At 38.0% G+C, this 19,613-nt stretch overlaps 1 protein-coding gene across 2 annotated transcripts in view; it reads right to left on the bottom strand.

Moving 5' to 3' along the window:
- Positions 1-19,613, bottom strand: part of COL21A1 (collagen type XXI alpha 1 chain) — a 242,758-nt gene that overhangs the window by 66,082 nt on the left and 157,063 nt on the right. Inside the window, exons 15-17 of one of the 2 annotated variants that reach the window (XM_072832540.1) lie at positions 15,311-15,373; positions 1,876-1,929; positions 1,731-1,784 (exon numbers count right to left, since the gene is read on the bottom strand). In XM_072832540.1, coding sequence (XP_072688641.1) covers positions 1,731-1,784; positions 1,876-1,929; positions 15,311-15,373 — 171 coding nt within the window. The remainder of the gene's footprint in view (positions 1-1,730; positions 1,785-1,875; positions 1,930-15,310; positions 15,374-19,613) is intronic. The other variant, XM_072832539.1, reaches the window with a different exon arrangement.

Raw genomic sequence — 19,613 nt, 5'->3', positions numbered from 1 at the left:
CCCACGTAAAAGGGGAAAATAAATTTATTCATTTATCCATTCATAGATACATTCATTCATATATGCATACTTTTATTAAATCCCTGCCATCCCAAAATCAGGCTGATTGTGAGAAAGTTAAAGAAACAGCACTGATTCTGTAAACTAGTACGTAGGTGAGGCGTCTGACACATGGTCTCCTCAGAACAAATATCTGAACAGATATCCTCATGCTCCCAGTGAAATCCCCAGTTCACCTGGCAGAGGGCAGGCAATCTCTCTCAATGTCCCCACAGCATGAAAATATAAGACCTCTGCCATTTCCTACAAGTATAGCATGCTCCCCATTACCTCTTAAGATATATCTCCATCATTTAAAATAGCCAGAGATTTCTCCATGGCTAAAAAGACCCATTACACAGTAGACAAGAGGAGCTTATACTATTCTTCGAGAATTATATCGACTGGTGCTATTGCTCTACATCCTTTAACTCTCCCCCAGGTTATAAAGCTGCCCTGATTCAGTCATATTTTCTGCCTCTTTTCTGATCACTAAATTTCCAATTTGCTCTGGGGACTGCTTTGACCCATGTCATGCCCATGATATATGCCAGCCCATCCCATGCTACATCCCAACTGCAGCCATGATACTTGAACAAAACAATCACTACTTATTTAAGAGAGATTCTGTACCAGGAACCATACTAAATATTTTTCGTATATTATTTCACTTAATCCTCACAGTAAACTTATGAAGGAATCACACCATTGCGTCAATGAAAAAAAAATAAGACTCAAAGACATTAAGTAAAATGCCCAAGATCAAATAGTTTGAGTGGCAGAAGCATCATTAGATCTGCCAGAGATCCATCCAGAGATGGTATTTTACCAGCTACAATTTTCTGCAACCAACATGAGCAACTATGAAAACATAAAATGGATACAGGTTAGGATCAGAATTTCTCTGATGTGAATGCAGCACACATTTTAAAAAGGTAATATTTTGCAAGGATTGTAGTTAGAAAACTAGTAGAGGCTTTTATCAGAAGCAAATACCAGAATGCCTTCACAGACCTTAAAATACAACCGTGCTTTTAGCTAACAAATCAACATGGGACCTGAGCAAACACAAATGGGCTTCTTGGACATGGACCAGCTACCAGAGCCAGTAGGCCTTGATGGATTCAGATCCATGGGGAGGTACTAACATAGAGAACATACTTAAAGAACAGGTACTTCAATAGGAAGCTTACCAAATCTCAGAGTTGTAAAAAAAAAAAAAAAAAGAGAGTCAGCAGTACAAATGTACTCACTGAAGCCCTAAGGCAGAAGTCCATTAAGACTCAGCCAACAGACCACCTGCCAGATGGGTATCCATTATGGAGAGGGACACGTGAGTATGGGGCTACCTGTGGCTAACACCCATTCCATCCACATAGCTCTCTCCCCTCTAAGAAGATACCGCCCCCCCCACCCCCGCCATTGCGTAACCACAGGGAGAGAACACAGCATCAGAGCAATGCCAATACCTGTTCCATCTGACAGTGATCATCCAGGGACAACCAATTTTATCTAGTGATAAAAGCACCTTCCATGAACTTTATTAGCCAATGACCACTGACAAATTTCTGAGCCCACAAATCTTGGAATTCACCAAGGTGAACACTATTGAATAAGAGGCATCATAGGTAACATCCTTGGTCTTTGAATGACTAAAGTAACTGGACACATTTTTGTTTATGTGCATTTACCTTTTCACCATCTCTCCCTGGTTCTCCTTTGTAACCTGGTAGTCCTTGAACTCCCTAAATGAAGCACAGAATAAAATTCTGTTAATTATGTTTTTTGATTCACTAGAAATGGTAATTCTACAATGTGTATTTATAAATCACATACTTGTATTCCCGGGGATCCTGGGACACCTGGTGATCCTGCAATTCCCTGATATCCCTAAAGAAAAATAAACACAAAATAATTAGCATTTCATCATACTCAAAAAGAACAGTCCTCCATTTCAAGATTCACTTTTTGAGTGTCTCACACTTAAGACTTCACTTGGTTACTGTTTAAGAAACAAAAATAACAAAGCTTCAAATGCTGAATATGGAATTAATATCCTTCAGTCTTTAGGGAAAAGGTCTTAAATATCTCTAGATTCATAAGAATATCCAGATATTTCAATTAAAAGGGAGGCTTTGGGATGCAAATACAGAGCCAATGTTCACAGCTCCTAAAAAAATGTTTCGCACAAAGAAACATATCCAATATATTCAAAAGAAAAACACCTAAGACTTGGGGATTACACAAATGTAATACATTTTTAAACAACCTGATTAATGGCCTTTTGAGTTAATCTCTGGAATAAATTAAAACTTGATAAATGCTCTTCTTCAGAGTAAGTCTGTAACAGCTTTTGTTTTGCCCATTTTAGAAAGCTGCTGATGTTAACCCCATGACCATGGCTGTGACATGACTCCCCCACCTCCCAAGGCTGAGCTGTCTGCAGAGGAGAGCGTCTCTTTCATGTCCACGGCTTCTTACACATCCTTCTAGATACTGGACCTTTGGTAAAACAGCCCAACTTCTACAGACAAGGCAAACTATTCTTCACATAGCATATGGCAGTTAAACTCCAAAACAAGCTTGCAGGCCCTGAACTTTTGTCTAGGTTTCTCTAGATCAATGTCAAGTTGACTCGGATACCTGGCACCTGAAAATGCATTTCTCCCTCTTATTTAGATTCCATCTCTCTCGCAATCTTACTGTTTGGATACAGCTTTCTGTTTTCAACAGTATTAAAACAGATCTCATTAGTGTTTCCAATTACATCTTCATTGTTAAATCCAAAAGCTTCATTTCCATGTGGCTATTTATGGCTGGTTTTTGTATTCACCACTTACTTGTCAGCACATTTTAGCTGTAATTTTAGAGAGAGCATAACTCCCTGCTTTCCCACTCCCATTTTCAAATATTCCTTTTACTATTATTTGCTAGCTTTAATAATACCAACAATAATAATGGTTGTCTCAGCAACATCACTCCTAGATTATTGTTTTTCCCCTTTTATATGCACTTGTATTTCTTATTCTATAAAATGCTCTGTTAGTCTCCAAATGATAGACTATGTAATTTCTATCACCAACCACGATCATTTCCTTCATACCCCATTCAGCTCTTAAGAGTGTATCACTCCTCCAGGATATCCCACACAAATTCTGCTACTGAGTTCCTGTTGTCCAATCCTTAAACATTTTGCTTCACAGTGAATGAGTATCATAATGAATTGCTCCACAATCCATACACAACAACCTGTTTCTGGGCAGCCAGTTTCTATGTCCTGGGATGATGTGCCTCCTTGATATGAGAAACCCAGTCCAATCCATTTCTGTATTCCATCATTGAACAGAGCATTCGGCAATTTTTTGTTAACTAAACTTTGGAGAAATTAACCTTCAAGTTATCACACCACAAAGTATGAAAAATCTCTTTCCCTAAGGAATATTGTTATGCTTGTGCTGCTACCAGTAGCAAACTGAAGCTTTTAGTAATGCCATGTGGCTCCTGTTCTTAAGACCAGTCAGAAGAAAGAGGAAAGTCAATCTACACAGTCTAAGTCTTGTATCTCTACTACTCTAATTATCCCTGAATCTCTTTCCTTCAACCACTTTGCAGTCAGATAGGTCTGGAATTAGATTTCAACTCTGTTACCACCGGCACATGCCCAAATGGAGTTAAGTTACTTATAACTGCCACCGCTTAGTATGCCTCCAGGTCCTTCAAAACCTTGTATGCACTCTCTGGATGGTCTGAAAGGATATACAAAAAGGCTACTGTAATTGGGAGAAATAGTAACAGCAATGATTTATACAGTATTTTTCATGTTCCAGACTGAGTGCTTCATATATATTAATTCACTTTACCCTCACAACCACCCTTTAACATAGGTTCTACATTATCCCTATCTGCAGATGAGGAAACCAAGACACATAACATTAAGTAACTTGCCCAAAGATAAATATATATATATATAGCTAGTAAGTTGATAAAGCCAGTGGAAATACCCTCTCTCAGAAAATGCTTTATGGTAGAGCAGATCTTATGATTCTAGAATAATTAATCAGATTCAAAAAAGCACATTTTGCCAGGCTACTTTTAAATTCGGAGTGCCCAAAGAAAAGGAATGTTCATATAATTCCTCAAAAGAAAGTTATCATGGAGATTGGCTATTTATCAAAATGGACGGACATCTACAAAGTTTACTATAATGAATTTTTTTTCACATTTTTTCAAAAGTTAAGCCAAATGTTGTATCTGCTTTACTACTTTTTTCACAAAATGAAATATTTTATAGAGCATCAAAAGCTGTTCTCCTCTTCGAAGAAGTTAATATGATCCATTTGTTAGAGGACACATTGCATTTTAATGGATTAAAGCAATGTGGAGATGCCCCAGACTGTGTTCCCAGCTCACCTCTGACTCATAATGTGACCTCAGGCAGAGTGATCAAATCACCAAATCCTGGGAGGCAATTCAATAAAGTGGAAAGACAATGAATTTTGAAATTGGAAGACCTTGGGCTGAATTTTGCTCCTCCCTCTACTTTCTACAGAATTTTAGCTAAGTAATTTTGCTTAGCTAAGCCTCAGTTTCTTACCATAAACCAGGATAACAGTGCCCACTTCACTTCTGAAAAGAAATAAATGGAGTCCTAGGTCAAAATGCCTGGCAGATGGTAGGAACTCAATGTGAGTTCGTTTTTTTTTTTCCTTTTCAGATTCAGTGACTTCTGTACAGAACCATGGAAACACTTCTGCAAAGTGTTATTCTGTAGCCTTAATGGGCACCATTAGCACATGAAGAATGGCAGATCCAGTCATCATCATTTCGATTTAACCCTTTTTCAACATTCATATAGATCTAATGGTAAACATATGAACAAGGTCTCAGTGTATTTTACAATGGCCATGTTTGTTTTGTCTTTGGAGAACTGCTATACAGAAATAATAAACGTTTACCATATGAGAACAAGTTTGATGTGTTTTTTTTAACTTACAATGAGATGCATTCTTAAAAACTTAGTTTTATCAAGAAATTCAAAGATGATTTTAGAAGCTAGTAATTAGTAACAAAATAAATAAAAACCAAAACCACATCCAAGCTGGGGGATCCCAGGGCAAATCACCAGGAGAAATTGGATGAAATTCAGAAAAATTTTGAACTAAAAATCAGGAAAATAAAGGTTAATAGGGAGGAATATTACAGCACAGAACAACTTCCAAGAGGTACAAAAACTAAACACTAGTTGATTCATAGCAGGATACAGTTAAACAAACAAACAAAAAAATGCACTGAAACTGTTAAAATGATAAGCTTTCCATATAGCTGAGTTTTTATTTTTCTGAATACACAAGCTTTATTCTTCTGAATACACAAGCTGGTAGGAGTGTCATTTTCATATGATCTTTGACCAATACTGACATTAATTTTGCCATTTTGCAATTATTAGCAGGTCCAAATACCCACCCTACCCCCATGTGCAAGATTTCTGACAGTAAAGTCTTTTCCATGTTCACAGAAAGTCTCTTTGTAAATGAGTCACTTTTTAGGAAAAAAATATTCTCACTGCCAAATTGTAGGGTTGAAGAATACAGAATCAATTTAATTTTCTTCCATGATTCATAGTTATAATGCTCCAGGAAAGATGTATAGCACTGAAATGAAAATTAAGGAAATAAAATCATCAAATGCACAAGGGCCACAATCTCTTCTGAGCCCAATTCTAATCAGACCACAAATTATACTGCCAATCTCAATATGCAGTGCTTAAGTAGTGAGGAGGATAAAGTAATAGATTTCCTTTATGTACTCTAAACTCTAAAAATGACAATAAAAACCAGAGAAATCATTTTAGGTATCACTCTTCTTTTTGAAATGTAAGATTCTGATTCAAAGTTTATTCTATTACATAATTTTCTTCAAAGTTTTCCAAAATCCCCACAGATACCCTTCAGTACACAGCCAGGGTAACTAAGTAACCAAAATCAAATGTATATTTTTAATGTCCACTGGGGATTCTTCTTGCCATCGGCACATTATATAGCTCCATACAATTAAATCCCAAAAATATTCATAAATCTCTGTCTTTTCATGTATAGCTAATATAGAAATCAGTTTGTTTGCCACCTAATTCAACTGCTAGTCAAGTAGTTTACATGCCTGAACTGACTACTCAAATTACTTGACTAACAGATCCCATTAATATATGTAAAATTACACCTGAGCTAAGTTCCAAGAATGGGGATCCTATGGGAGGTAAAAAGTAGACAATCAGGGAAGCTTTCTGAAACAATAAGCTCCAGGGAACACTAAAGGAAGCATAGTGCAGAAGAGGAAGCCCTTCACTGTGCCATGAAGCATAACAGGATGAGCCACATCCACAGAGACAAAAAAAAAAAAAAAAAAAAATAGAGACAGCACAAGGGAAAGCATGCCGTTAAACAAGACTGGAATGGTAGACAACTGGAGACTGTGTGCACAGTTCGTGGGTCTTGTGAAGGATTTTGATCTTTATCCAAACTACTACTACATCAGAGGGCCACACAAGTGACTTGAGAAGCTCACTTGCTACACTGTGGAGATAAATTAGAAGGGGGCAAGAAGAAGCAGGAAGACCATGTGGGAGGTTCCTGCAAAGGATAGATAACGGTAGGTAGAACCCAAATCTGTTCAAGGTGTATTAAATCCAATCTGATGAGTTACAGGATGTGAGGAATCTGAGATAGTAGAACATGCCTGGGTTTCTAGTTGGCAGGTGGTGGCTAACAGATCACTGACAGAGAGGGACTCTAGAAGACAGTATTGTGTATTTGATTGCAAAATATGTAGTAGCACAAAATTTTTTAATGTATTTTTATGGACTAAGATAAACAATTTACATTTGACAATGGGAAGCTATATGCTTCTGCAGGGGGATAAACAGAATTCCTACTCAAATTAAAGCCAACTACATTTAATACAAATGAAATTTAATCTAGATCTAATTCTCCCTCCCTAAAGTAAAAGTGGACCAATATCATCTGCTTTCCTATGATAATTCACCTTGAGCCAAGCACATGAAAGAAAACCACTGCTTACCTCTGACAAGCAATCTCTACAGATAGAGCTTGGTTCTCAGACTCACAGAATTAAATTAAATTTAGGTAAATTACTTCATTCCCTGAGTAATGCTGCACTTAAAGTTATACTAAGCTTATTTCAAAAGGAGAATGTACAACTTTTTAAGGTAACCAATAGCATTTCTTACTTTTCAACTTAAATCTCTAGTCATTATGCTTTCTGTTCAATGGAAGTGACCAATACCAGCAAACCCCAATCCCTATATCTCACTGTTCTGCTATATTTTTTTCCACAGTACTTTCATAATCTATTATTATTGTCTCTCCCTAGTGGAGTGAGACCTTCAAAATGGCAGTGTTTGTCTCTTTTATTTATTGCTATATTTCCTTAACCTAGAACAGTGGCAGGAACATGATAAATACCCAATCAATACCCGGTATACAAATGTATGAAAGAATGAATAAATCAGCAAACAAACATTTAAATGTTTATGGAGTTGAACCAATCACCACTACTGAGGGCTCTAAAAACTACAGTAGAAACCACCCTACATTCACTCAGATTACAATCAAAACAAGACACAATATAAGCATAAACTTTAAAATCACACATACTAGATGTGTCACCAATTTCTTGAAGAATTGAATATACAAATAATATTACTCTATGTCTACACACTTATGATTGTATATACTACCCATAAGATATAAAAGTAAGTAATCTATTTAAGAGGCCCATGAGGAAAACAGGGAGAGATCCATACATGAGATTTACATAAAGGGAGCACTGGAGAAACATGAATTAGCTAGCTGACTGAGCTTTGTGTAGGAAAGCATTACAGAAAACTTTTAAATCACATTTTGTTAGAGAAAAGGAAGATAAACTGGCCAAGTAGAAGATGATTCATCTGAGGCAAATGGTCCATATTTTAGTCTACTGGTGAGACTCTCATGAGGGATGCGTGTGTGCATTTGTGTGTGTTTTATGGTACTGGGAGACAGACAATAAACGTTTTTGCTAAAGGAATCCAAACTGAGGTGAAGTGAGAGCTCAGGTAGAAGCTGTTTTCTCTAGACAAATGTTTCATACACTTCATCATTAAGCCATCTCTTATAATTCTCTTTTCCAAGCTAAATAACAGCCATTCTTTTGGCTTATAACCTCATGTACCCCATTTTCCAGGTCTTAATCTTCATGGCACTCAGCCCCGAATTCCCCACAGCTCTTAAACTGTTGAGTCCACAACCAGCACCATATCCAGTTCAGAGTCTGAAGGAGGAAAACATAAAAACTTGTCTCATGGGTCCTATTGCTCTACCATTAATTATTCACCTCCTGTCAAGCTGACTCTGCAAGCCTGCTAGATTTCTTCCCTTTCTTCCTATTCTCCACCATCATTCTCAACCATTTTATAACAGCATCTCTTGTTCAGGATTACACCTGAGGTTCAATCAGTTCTCCCCCACAGACCTTCTTATGAGTTCTTACTCTCTCCCCCATTTCTCTCTTCTAAATGAAATCCAAATCCTACAAATCCCTAAAGTATAGTATGCTAAACCAAATCTAACACTTCAGAAGTGGGACTGTCATCTTTCTTAATATAATTGTTATATATTTACTAACAATGCCAAAAATTGCATCAGCTTTTCAGATAGCGCCATTTACAAATGCTGGTCCCTTTTCACCAAAGTTAAATTTAAATAACATGTCCCAGACAACTATGAGCCATACGCTTTGTTGGATTGAATTTCCCTATTTTAGGATAGCCATTCTCCAAGTTCACTAAATCTTTTTGGATCTCCATGCACCCCAAGTGCCAAAATAAATTCCAACAGTGAAATCAAGAATTAAAAATTCTTAAAAATTATAATAAAGTAAATGAACAGAGTAGTGCTAAAAAAAAAAAGAACACTGGAAGAAATAACAAAACATTTAATTGTGAAAAAATTTTACATTGCTAAAAATTAAAAACAAAACTATACACCAAATAAATAACTAGAAGAAACATTTGTAACATATGTGTCAAAAGATTAATTCTCTTAATGCATAGGAAGCTCTTACTAATCATCAACCTGCAAAATACTACCACTCCTAGAGAAAACGCATAAAGGAAAAGAAAGGACACTTTACAAAAAGGGAACTCACTCTGGATGTCGGATTTCTGTATTCAACTATCACTTAAACTTTCTACTTGAACAGGGGCCCCTGACTGGCTCAGTCAGTGAAGTATGTGACCCTTGATCTTGAGGTTGTGGATTCAAGCCCCATATAGGGTGCAGAGATTACTTAAAAATAAAAAGAATCTTTTAAAAAATTCTACTTTTCATCTGACAAAAATTTAACATATATCCTAAAGCAAACTTTTGATTTCCCTTGCCCAAGTTTTTCTTTCCATCCTTTCACATCTCACTAGAGTCTCCTTTGACTTCTCTCCTACAAACTCATGTAGTATATATCATCAAATCCTGTCAGCGATAATTTCAAGATACCCCACCCCCACCCCGAAAGTCAGTAAGCTCTCTTCACCTCACTACTTACCATCCTGATATTAGCTGGCATCATTTTGCTCCTAGGTTATTATTCCAAGAGCCTCCAGACTGATCTTGGTTTTTGCCCTCACTGACCTAAACTCTATTCTAAACTCAGAAGTTAAATTTTTAATTTTTAAAAAAATAAGTTATATCACATTAATCCTTTACTCAAGACCCCTCAGTGGCTCCTGAGTTCACTCCAACTAAAAGCCAAAGTCATCACAATGGCCTAAAGAACTCTACTCAATCTCCCCTCTTTTCTCCCTCCTATCTACACAGCTTCATCTCCTACTAACATGCTCCACCCTCTCTGTTTGTGGTTTGATAAAATCATGTAACTTTGAAATTCCCCATCTGTGCTATCACTTCTGTAAGATTTAACCCTCCTAAGAAGTCTAGGCATGCTCTGGAATCTCTAGACTAGACAGGGGTACACTGAGGAGGGCAGGGACAAAGAGGAGTACTGCATCATGGACTATGGCCCATTGACCAATCTACTCTTCTCTCTATGGGTAGCAGTGTGGTATCAGTCTCCCTAGGTCAACTAAGGCCAATGATACAGAAAACCACCTCCAAAATCTGACAGGTTTAATCTAGCCTATCTTTCTCTTTTAGTAAATACAATAGCTTTCATGGAATCTTAGAAAATTAGCACTGGAGAGAATGTGGGCCTCATCTGGCACCATCTCTCATTTTCCAGACAAAGAAACTGAGACCCACAAAAGCAAAACAACTTTTAAAAGCAATGCTCTGCATGGGCAGAACAACCCCAGTTCTCTCCGACAACCAGCTAGGGTTTTGGTTCCAGTAAAGTACTTTAGTTCATAAAGAGTAATTAAATAATGACAGAAAACAGAAACAAGCACTACAAAAATATAAACTTCTACAAAATCATAAAATAGTCTATTATATGTTTTCATATATGGCCTTCATTTTAAAAAAAAATCAATGTTATAGAGTATGATGCCTTTATTAATAATACTTTTCCAAATTACCTAGTGGGATATATAAAGATTTCCCCTGCTTCTCTTTCTATAATGATAGAATAGTGAAACAGTAATACGCTCAGACAGTGCTGATAGAAATCATTTAGCTGATAGACAAATGAGAAAGGAGAGGAAGAATTTGAAAATAGCTCTTTAATTTTGTTTGAAGGCATTTTCCTTATGAAAATTAGTATTTCTCCAGAGTGGAATAATTTCCTATTTAAAGCTTCAGTTGACTTGGCCTGGTTATAATGTGAAAGAGATTCAAACTGCTTATTGAAGGGGATTGCACAGAACCAAATCCAAACAAAGCAGAATTCCCTTCGAATTGTTCCATCCAAGTTTCCTTGGTCCAGATGGCTTCAATCGCCAGCCAGAGACTCCACCCACACCTTCCCACTCCCGCTGTGCACTGGCCCTGGACACATGCTAATGACCCTCAGCTGTTCTGGCTCCTAGACTCACTTTCTCTTCCTGCCTGGCCACCCAACCTCCTATCTCCTACAGAGAGAAAGAAACAGAGGGAAAGAGAGACATTTAGGAAAAGAGTCATACCTTTGGGTAAATAGGATTTGCATTAGTGAATCAGTTTCTTATTGCTGCTGTAACAAACTATCCCAAACATAATGGCTTACAACAATATATACTTATATTCTGGAGGTCAGAAATCCAACCTGCTTTTAGGGACCTAAATTCATGATGTCAGTGGGGCTGCATTCCTTCTAAAGGTTCTAGAGGAAGATGTGTTCCTTCCACTTCCACCAGCTTCTGGATGCTGATAATATGCCTTGGCTCATGGCCACCTCATCCTGATCTCTGCTTCTGTCATCACGCCTCCTCCTCTGACTTGGACACTCCTGCCTCCCTGCTGTAAGGATCCTTGTGATTATGCTGGGCCACTCAGATAAATTTCTGCCTGCATCTCAAGATTCTTGATTTAATCATATACACAAAGTTCCTAATCTAACATATTCACAGGTCTTAAGATTAGGACGTGGACATTATGATGTTTGTTCTTTCTCTCACATCAGATAGTACCCAATATCATCTAACATCTAATATCAGGTACTACAAAGCTATTCCTATGTCTATACATAAAATCACACACACAAACACATATACATGTACGGAATAGGATGAGATAACAAGTCCATTATAGCTGAAATAAGAGTCATAGAGTAATACCCATGATTACTGTATCAGGCTTATTACAACTAATTTATAGTACTTTGTTCATGGCAAAATATTTAAAAAGAAGGAAAAAAAAAAAAAGCAAACTAGAAATGATGGCCTATGAAGGGCTTGCTCACCACTCACCTCCATATACTGCCCAGGACTTTTCACCACAGAAAAAAACAAAAGCCTAATTTAGTAGTACCATCAGAGGAGCTCTATGTCCTTATGGGGTGCCAGCAGATGACATTTCAGTATATCAAGTGTATCTGCTTTGGAGTAGGACAGTCCCCTAGCTGCCAATAACAGACAAAGCAGGTCTCAGGAAAGAAGTCTTCAGGAAGAGGAGGGTACATGGTTATAAAACTCCTCCCACCCACTGTGATCAGGAGAAAACTTACACAGGGCCTGGGGTAGTGTTCAGTAGGAGGAAGGAGGTGCAGTGAGGGAATGCGACCAAGTCACAAGGCACTTTAAAGTAAGAAAAGGATGGGATGTAAGGAACCACAAGGAAAATGTTGGCATGCAACAGGAGTTAAGGATAATACCAAAGATGTTAGATTTAGAACCTCTTTGCTTCATTCAATTCAAATAGAAGCAGTCTGATAAATTTTTCATCTTTTCTCCCACAAATCACTACCTGGCCACTTCTGTACTTATCGGCTTGGCCTACTCCACATAAAGGTTCAACTGTCCATACTGTACCAATGTCCTCCCATCTACCTAAGGATTTTCTTCCTGCAAATATCCCTTATCTCCCAAATCAGTGATTTTTTTCTCCTTCTGCCTCATTTTCATCATAAAACATGTTGTAACATATCCAATCTTTTAAAAGACCTTTTTATTCCACATCCTAAATATGCAATTGCTCCATTTATCTGATCCTCATTCTACCCTTCTGAAAAAGCTTCTATATTCAGTCATCATTTTATCTCACACTCTCTCTTGAGCCCATTTCAATTCAGCTTTTGTACCCACCCTCCCTAATCCCCATTTATCAAGAGCCTCCCTACCTCCATACAGCAAATCCTATGTTCTAGGCATAGAGCTCACTTTTCTCAACATCTTAGCAACAATGACACAATTGAGCACTCCCTTCTTGAAATGCTTTCTTCACCTGGCTTTCAGGATGCCACTCTCTCCTGGTTTTCCTCCCACTTCACCAGTCTTTCTTTCCCAATTTCCTTGGCTGCATCATTGCCCTTTTTTCCCTCTAAAGACAGCCCAAGGTTTGGTCTACTGCCCCCTTCCTCTCTCCATTTGTCTGTGGTCCACTCTCTAAATGATCTCATCCACTCTGGTGGCTTCGGAAAGATAAATCTACATTGCTAACAAGTCCCAACTGTGTATTTTCATTCTCAAACACATCCCTGAACTCAAGATTCCTCTCTCAGCATCCTAGGAAACAAGACATACTCCCCCCACTGCTGCCTGGCTCAGTGTGCTGTTCACACAAAGATCCTCCAAGTCTTCCCTGATTCACGCCTCACATCTAATTTGACACCAATTCTGACCAGCTTTACATTAAAAAAATAATCCAGAATATGACCACATATCTTCCCTTTTACCATATAGCCCTAGTCCAAGCCATGTTTATTTCTTCTTTAGAACCCTGAAATAGGGATGCCAGGTGGCTCAGTGGTTGAGCATCTGCCTTTGGCTCAGGTCGTGATCCTGGGGTCCTGGGACTGAGTACCACAATGGATTCCCCTCTGCCTGCTTCTCCCTCTAGGTCTCTCATAAATAAATAAAATCTTTAAAAAAAAAAAAACCTGAAATAACCTCCCACATGATCTCCTGCTTCCACTTTTGCCCTACATAATCTACTCTCCACTTGGTATTTGTCTTTATCTTTCTAAAATATAACCCAAGTCAAGTCACTTCCTATCTCAAAATTCCCAAATGCATTGCCATGTAGAATGTACATGGAGAATGCAGTCAGGTGGGTCAGTTGAGCAGCACTGCCCCAATCACGCAGCAGCTCCTTAGCTCTCTACAGCTTTGGTCATCATCTTGCAACCTCTGCAGGCTCCCTTCTTTGACAGTCTCTCTCTAGAGAGGTTCATCTGTATATTTAACCCTTTTCCCACACAACACTGGTATAAAAGGCCGCAGCACATCACTACTTCTTCAAAAGTTGGCTGTATTTTCGAATTAAATTTGTCAGCAAACCTCTCTCAGAGACTAACAAGCTCTTGTATTGTGATGGTTGGGGTACTGATGGTTTAACATTGGGCTGTGTTTCCCTCATTCTTTAAACGTTACTGGCTCACAATACAAACCTTCCCATCCTTCACGGCAAGAGATTAATGTCTCATGATAAAGAAAATCTCTTAGAGGCACCTGGGTGATTCAGTCAGTTAAGTGTCCAACTCTTGATTTCAGCTCAGATCATGATCCCAGGATTGTGAGATCAAGCCCTGCGTCTGGCTCCATGCTGGGTATGGAGCTTGCTTAAGATTCTCTCCCTCCGTCAGCACCCCTTCACTTTCCCTCTTAAAAAAGGAGTCTCTTAGAAAATACTTTTTTGGTGACAATTATTTAACATTTAAAGTCAAATTCCTAATGTTTATTTACTTTTATGAACATGTTGAGAACTGAACTACCTGAAAATATCTGCCTAGAATGCTTTAAGTGCATTTGCTTTAAGTTTTCTTAATTCAAAAATGTTCCTAAATTTCTCTTGAAACTTAGAGTATATTATTTTTTTCAGATTATAAGTATATTCTAGTGCATATATATCCTTAAGAAATATCTCTTTTAAAAAGATTTTTAACTTGAAAACTTCCACAGATGTGAAGGGAAAAGATAAAAGATTTCTGAACCTAGCTATTCATTGATACTTACTGGACAACTTTTTAAATGTAACAAAGATGCATGCAATTTTCAAGTATTGCACCTATGAAGTGACTAGAATGCTGATTCTGTTGACCAAGCCAGGCTTAACGTTCCTCTCCGCTTAACTAAACTCCAGGCAGGCTTCTTCCTGATTCTCAGCCCCTGTCTGTCTCCCTTTTCTTATTTACTCTAGATAATTTGTAATTATAAATTCTTTCTCTGACCCTTTGAGTGGCAAACCTTTTTAAAAGCTTCTTATCAGTTTTACAACTAGCATGGAATGTCTTTCTCAAGGACCTAGGAGCCATCTCTTTGAAATATAATCATCTAGAAAGTCAAGTACCCAGATCTTCCAGTCTCTGTGGGATGGCAGTACCCTAACTTTGATGATTGCCAACTAGCAAATACAGATGGCCTACTCACAGAGCAAAACATCTGCCAAAGTCAGGGTAACTCAATTTGCTCCATCCCATTTATCAACTGGCTAAAGTCCTCCAGTACTTTTCCACTAGCTCATCCCAACACTCAAGGGCTCTCCCTTTTGTTACAGTGAGTAGAGTTCAATTTCTCTCCCTATTACAGTAGTCTTAAGTAAAGTCTTCCTTGCCTATTTAACTTTGCCCAGTGCAATTTCTACTTTGACATCATAATCCCAGTACTGGAGATGACTAAGCTTTCAGTACTCACAGGCTTACCATCTTGACCAGATTGTCCAGGGTAGCCAGGGTTCCCAGGCTGTCCAGGTTCACCCTAGAAAGGAAAAGAACTTCTCAATACAAAACCAACCACACTGCAGTTGTCAGAGCCCTTTTAAGTTTCAAGCCAATTCCATTATTTGTAGCTCTTTGTATTTTTTAAAAACAAAACAAAAAACAGACATCCCAAAATAGGGTTAGAAAAATAATTGCATATTTTAAATGCCCACATTACCAAATAAAGGCTTTTTCTTACGTAAAATTTTCAATGATTTATCTCTGTGAGCATACCAGGTATAACAAGTTCTTTTCACCAATGAAAATGTCAGTACAGGATACATTTTTAGAATTCTGAAGAAACTAAAGTGTTACAGCAAATACGGTCTCAGTGATAGCCATCTTTCCTTCATAACTCTATTCTATTTAGATTTAATTCTACTTTAAATGTTAAACTACCAATATCAATGACCTATGATATAATAATTCAATTTTCAATTATCTCTTTAAAAAAAAAAAAAAAGTCCACAGGCTATACGATCTTACACATAGGAGTCAAGTTTAAACCTGCATAATGGTCATTTCTTTTAGTCCAATGTGTCTCTTTGACTATATTTATAACCTTATTTTAATGTTAAAAATCTTAAATCTAAATATTTATATGAGAGAGAGGCCCAAACCAAACAACTTTGCCCAACTTCCATAGTCCTTGAACACATGTAATACCTAAGAAATGAACAAATGACCTTTGCCTCCACAAACCAAGGATATCCAAAGAACGTTATTCCATGACATGACAATGAGCCCAGGCACAATCTATGGAATTCTAGTATGTTGCCCAATGGCCAGTACTGACCATTTGGATGGTTACTACCCATGAAAAAAGCAATGAAAGCAACATTATTTGTGAGGTGAGGGTTTTGTATAATTTAATTATAAAACTACTTCACAATTAATATCATATTAATCTATTGCTGAGTCCACGAGAGCCATATGGGACATCTTGCTTAAAAACCTGAAGTCTCAGTGATCAGTATCAGTAAACTTCTGCACAGAGACCAGGCAACTTATTTCAGCTCAATAATTCATCATTTATATCAAGAAATTATTCACACAGGACCCCAAAAATTGTAAGTTAACTGAACACCAATACTAAGTGTACTTTCACAGAGCCAAATTTGCAGGTCTGAAATACTACCTCAGGCGACTGGCTAGAGAGATTAGTTCCTGAAACATAAAATGGAAAATAGAAAGAACTATGTGAACTCCATTAAGTGGCCAATGAAGGAGGGATGGGCTTTTTACTTAGGAGCTGTCCAAGAGACATAGCATGAGGAAAGGCTGAGAAGAATGGAAATGTCATTTTTAAAAGAGATGAAGAATAACTGTAAATCCAGGGAGAAAAATAATGCTGAAACATGTCATGTCTCGCTGAAGATACGGAATTTATAATCTTAACCTAAGAACTTCCACTGTTAGCCTGGCATTAAGGAGTAACATTCTGGTTCTCAAGGCAGAGTTTTTTTGAGAGGATCACTTTAATCTCTAGCCTCTCTGCCATCCTTTATCCATGTTCAAATTAGACTTGCTATCTTTCAACAAATTCTATCACTTTTTTTTCCTCCTGGCAAGAAGTTTTTCTTCCTTTTCCAATAAAGAATCAATTACTCCTTTTTTCCTGGATGCCTTTTTCTCTTGAAACGCTAGAGCAGCTCCTATCACTGATCTTTTATTAAGTAGAGTTTTCTCAGTTTTGCCTTAATTTATCTTCATTTATCATTTGGACTGAGATTTCCTGAAAACAGGGTCTTTATATTCTCTTTTTTAGGGGATGAGGAAGGCTGACAATGCTGGGTACAAGCAGGGATTCAATAAATATTTGCCAACTGATTTATTTTAAATCAAATTTCCTGCTAGTGACCCCCTTTACTTGCAAAGTATTAATTATCAGCAAAACCTAGGATATCAAAAGGATCTGAGAGGGTTTATCCTCTATTATGATATTATGATTATGAGATGGTTTATCCTCTATTATGCTGGAATTACACCTTTGGTACAAGATACAAGGTTTGTGTTTTAACACTGCATAAAAGTAGGAAATGTTGAGCCGGCGGGATCAGGGGGGATCAGGAGGCACCAACAAAATGGTGGTGGATCCTCCACCTTGTTACCCCCACCTCAGAACTTTCCCACCACCAGCAGACCACCCAAGGACACATCATCAGGGGGAGACAGGACCTATGCTGGAAACCTGAACCACACCTTACCCAGATCCCATATAAGGGCATAAGCAGTTATCACCCCATACAGACACAACCCCTTACCCCTCCCCACTTAAAAAGCTCACAGGTACTCCCTTTGGGGCGACTTCTCTGCCCGACTTCCCATTTTCTCCCTCCCCTGCAGGCCGTAGAACCTCGCCTGAGAGTGAGGGTGCATCCCATTAAAAGCTTGCCTCCACCAATTTTTGCCTGGCCTCTCTATTTCATTTCACTACCAATCAGATTAAACCTGATAGAAAACATATTAACAACATTTTAAATAAATAAAAACTAAGTTTCCAAGACAGAAAAAATCACACACAAGATAAATCCAATGTGACTTCAAAAGGATCGTTACACTGGTGAACAGGCTCAAGAGGGAAAATAATATCTTTTGCAGGTTCTATTATTGCTGGTAGATGTTACTGGTTATTTTGACTATTGTCCTACTAATTTGCAAAAACTCAGGAAGGTTTGATGTTGTTTCCATACAATTGGGAAAATAAAGTAAGACACTAATTTTGGAGAGAAGACCAAACAAAATAAAAATTCAGGGCAGCCCGGGTGGCTCAGCGGGTTAGCGCCGCCTGCAGCCCAGGGCGTGATCCTGGAGACCCGGGATCAAGTCCCACGTCGGGCTCCCTGCATGGAGCCTGCTTCTCCCTCTGCCTGTGTCTCTGCCTCTCTCTCTCTCTCCGTGTCTTTCATGAATAAATAAATTAAAAAAAAAAAAAAAAAAAAAACAAAAAAAAAAAATAAAATAAAAATTCAATGTGTATTACTGTGATAAAAGCTAATGCTCATGTCCACAATAGCCAAACTGTGGAAGGAGCCTTGGTGTCCATCGAAAGATGAATGGATAAAGAAGATGTGGTCTGTGTATACAATGGAATATTACTCAGCCATTAGAAATGACAAATACCCACCATTTGCTTCAACGTGGATGGAACTGGAGGGTATTATGCTGAGTGAAGTCATTCATTTGGAGAAGAACAAACATTATATGGTCTCATTCGTTTGGGGAATATAAAAAATAGTGAAAGGGAATAAAGGGGAAAGGAGAAAAAATGAGTGGGAAATATCAGAGAGGGCGACAAAACATGAGAGACTCCTAACTCTGGGAAACGAACAAGGGGTGGTGGAAGGGGAGGTGGGCGGGGGGATGGGGTGACTGGGTGACAGGCACTGAGAGGGGCACTTGACGGGATGAGCACTGGGTGTTATATGTTGGCAAATCAAACTCCAATAAAAAATATACAAAAAAATAAAAAATAAAAAAAAGCTAATGCTCAATCTTTATCGTTTATTGTATGCTAAGCACTGCCATAAAAGATTTACATATGCTAAATTACTTAATTCTCATAATAATCCCAGGCAGAATTTTATTATTCCCATTTTTTTATATAGGAAAAATGAGGCCCCTATATAGGAAAACTGGGGCCCAGAAGGTTAGGTCACTTGCTCAAGGTCCCACAGCAGTAGTGGAGATGGCACTTGAACTCAGCCAATTCAGTTCCAGAGTCCACGCTCCTGCACACTACAACCCTACCCACATTAAAATGCATATACTGATTAGAACCAGACCTGGGGACTGTTAGCAAATTTAACAGAGAAAACAATTTCCAAATACATTAAATGAGACATAGGCCCTATTATTGTACAACTGTGACTAAATTCCCAATCCACTTTCTGCTAATTTAGTTGAAACATTTCCATATTTTGAATTTTAAAAAACTATGTGTTCAGCCGAAAAGCAATACTTACTTATGTTGAATTGAACTCATGCCACAGGATTTTTGAGTTGTTGACAGCAGTGGAAATGTCATGGACTAAGCTGAAACATCTCTGAATATGGCCTCTCAAGTAGTGTAAATATGAATAATCAGAGTAAGAAACATTTGTGCTTGCAAGAGCAAGCTAATATCTGCAATTGCTCATCTGAAACAAATGTCTTTGGAACTCTCCAGCTAAGCCCAATTCCCAAGTGTTCAAGCCCTCTTCTCAAAACTCCTTGTGCTTCATGCTACCCTCTGCAGG

Source organism: Canis lupus, chromosome 7 (genome assembly GCF_048164855.1).
Source record: "Canis lupus baileyi chromosome 7, mCanLup2.hap1, whole genome shotgun sequence".
Classification (NCBI taxonomy): Eukaryota; Metazoa; Chordata; class Mammalia; order Carnivora; family Canidae; genus Canis; species Canis lupus.
This window is presented reverse-complemented; position numbering and strand designations above follow the sequence as displayed.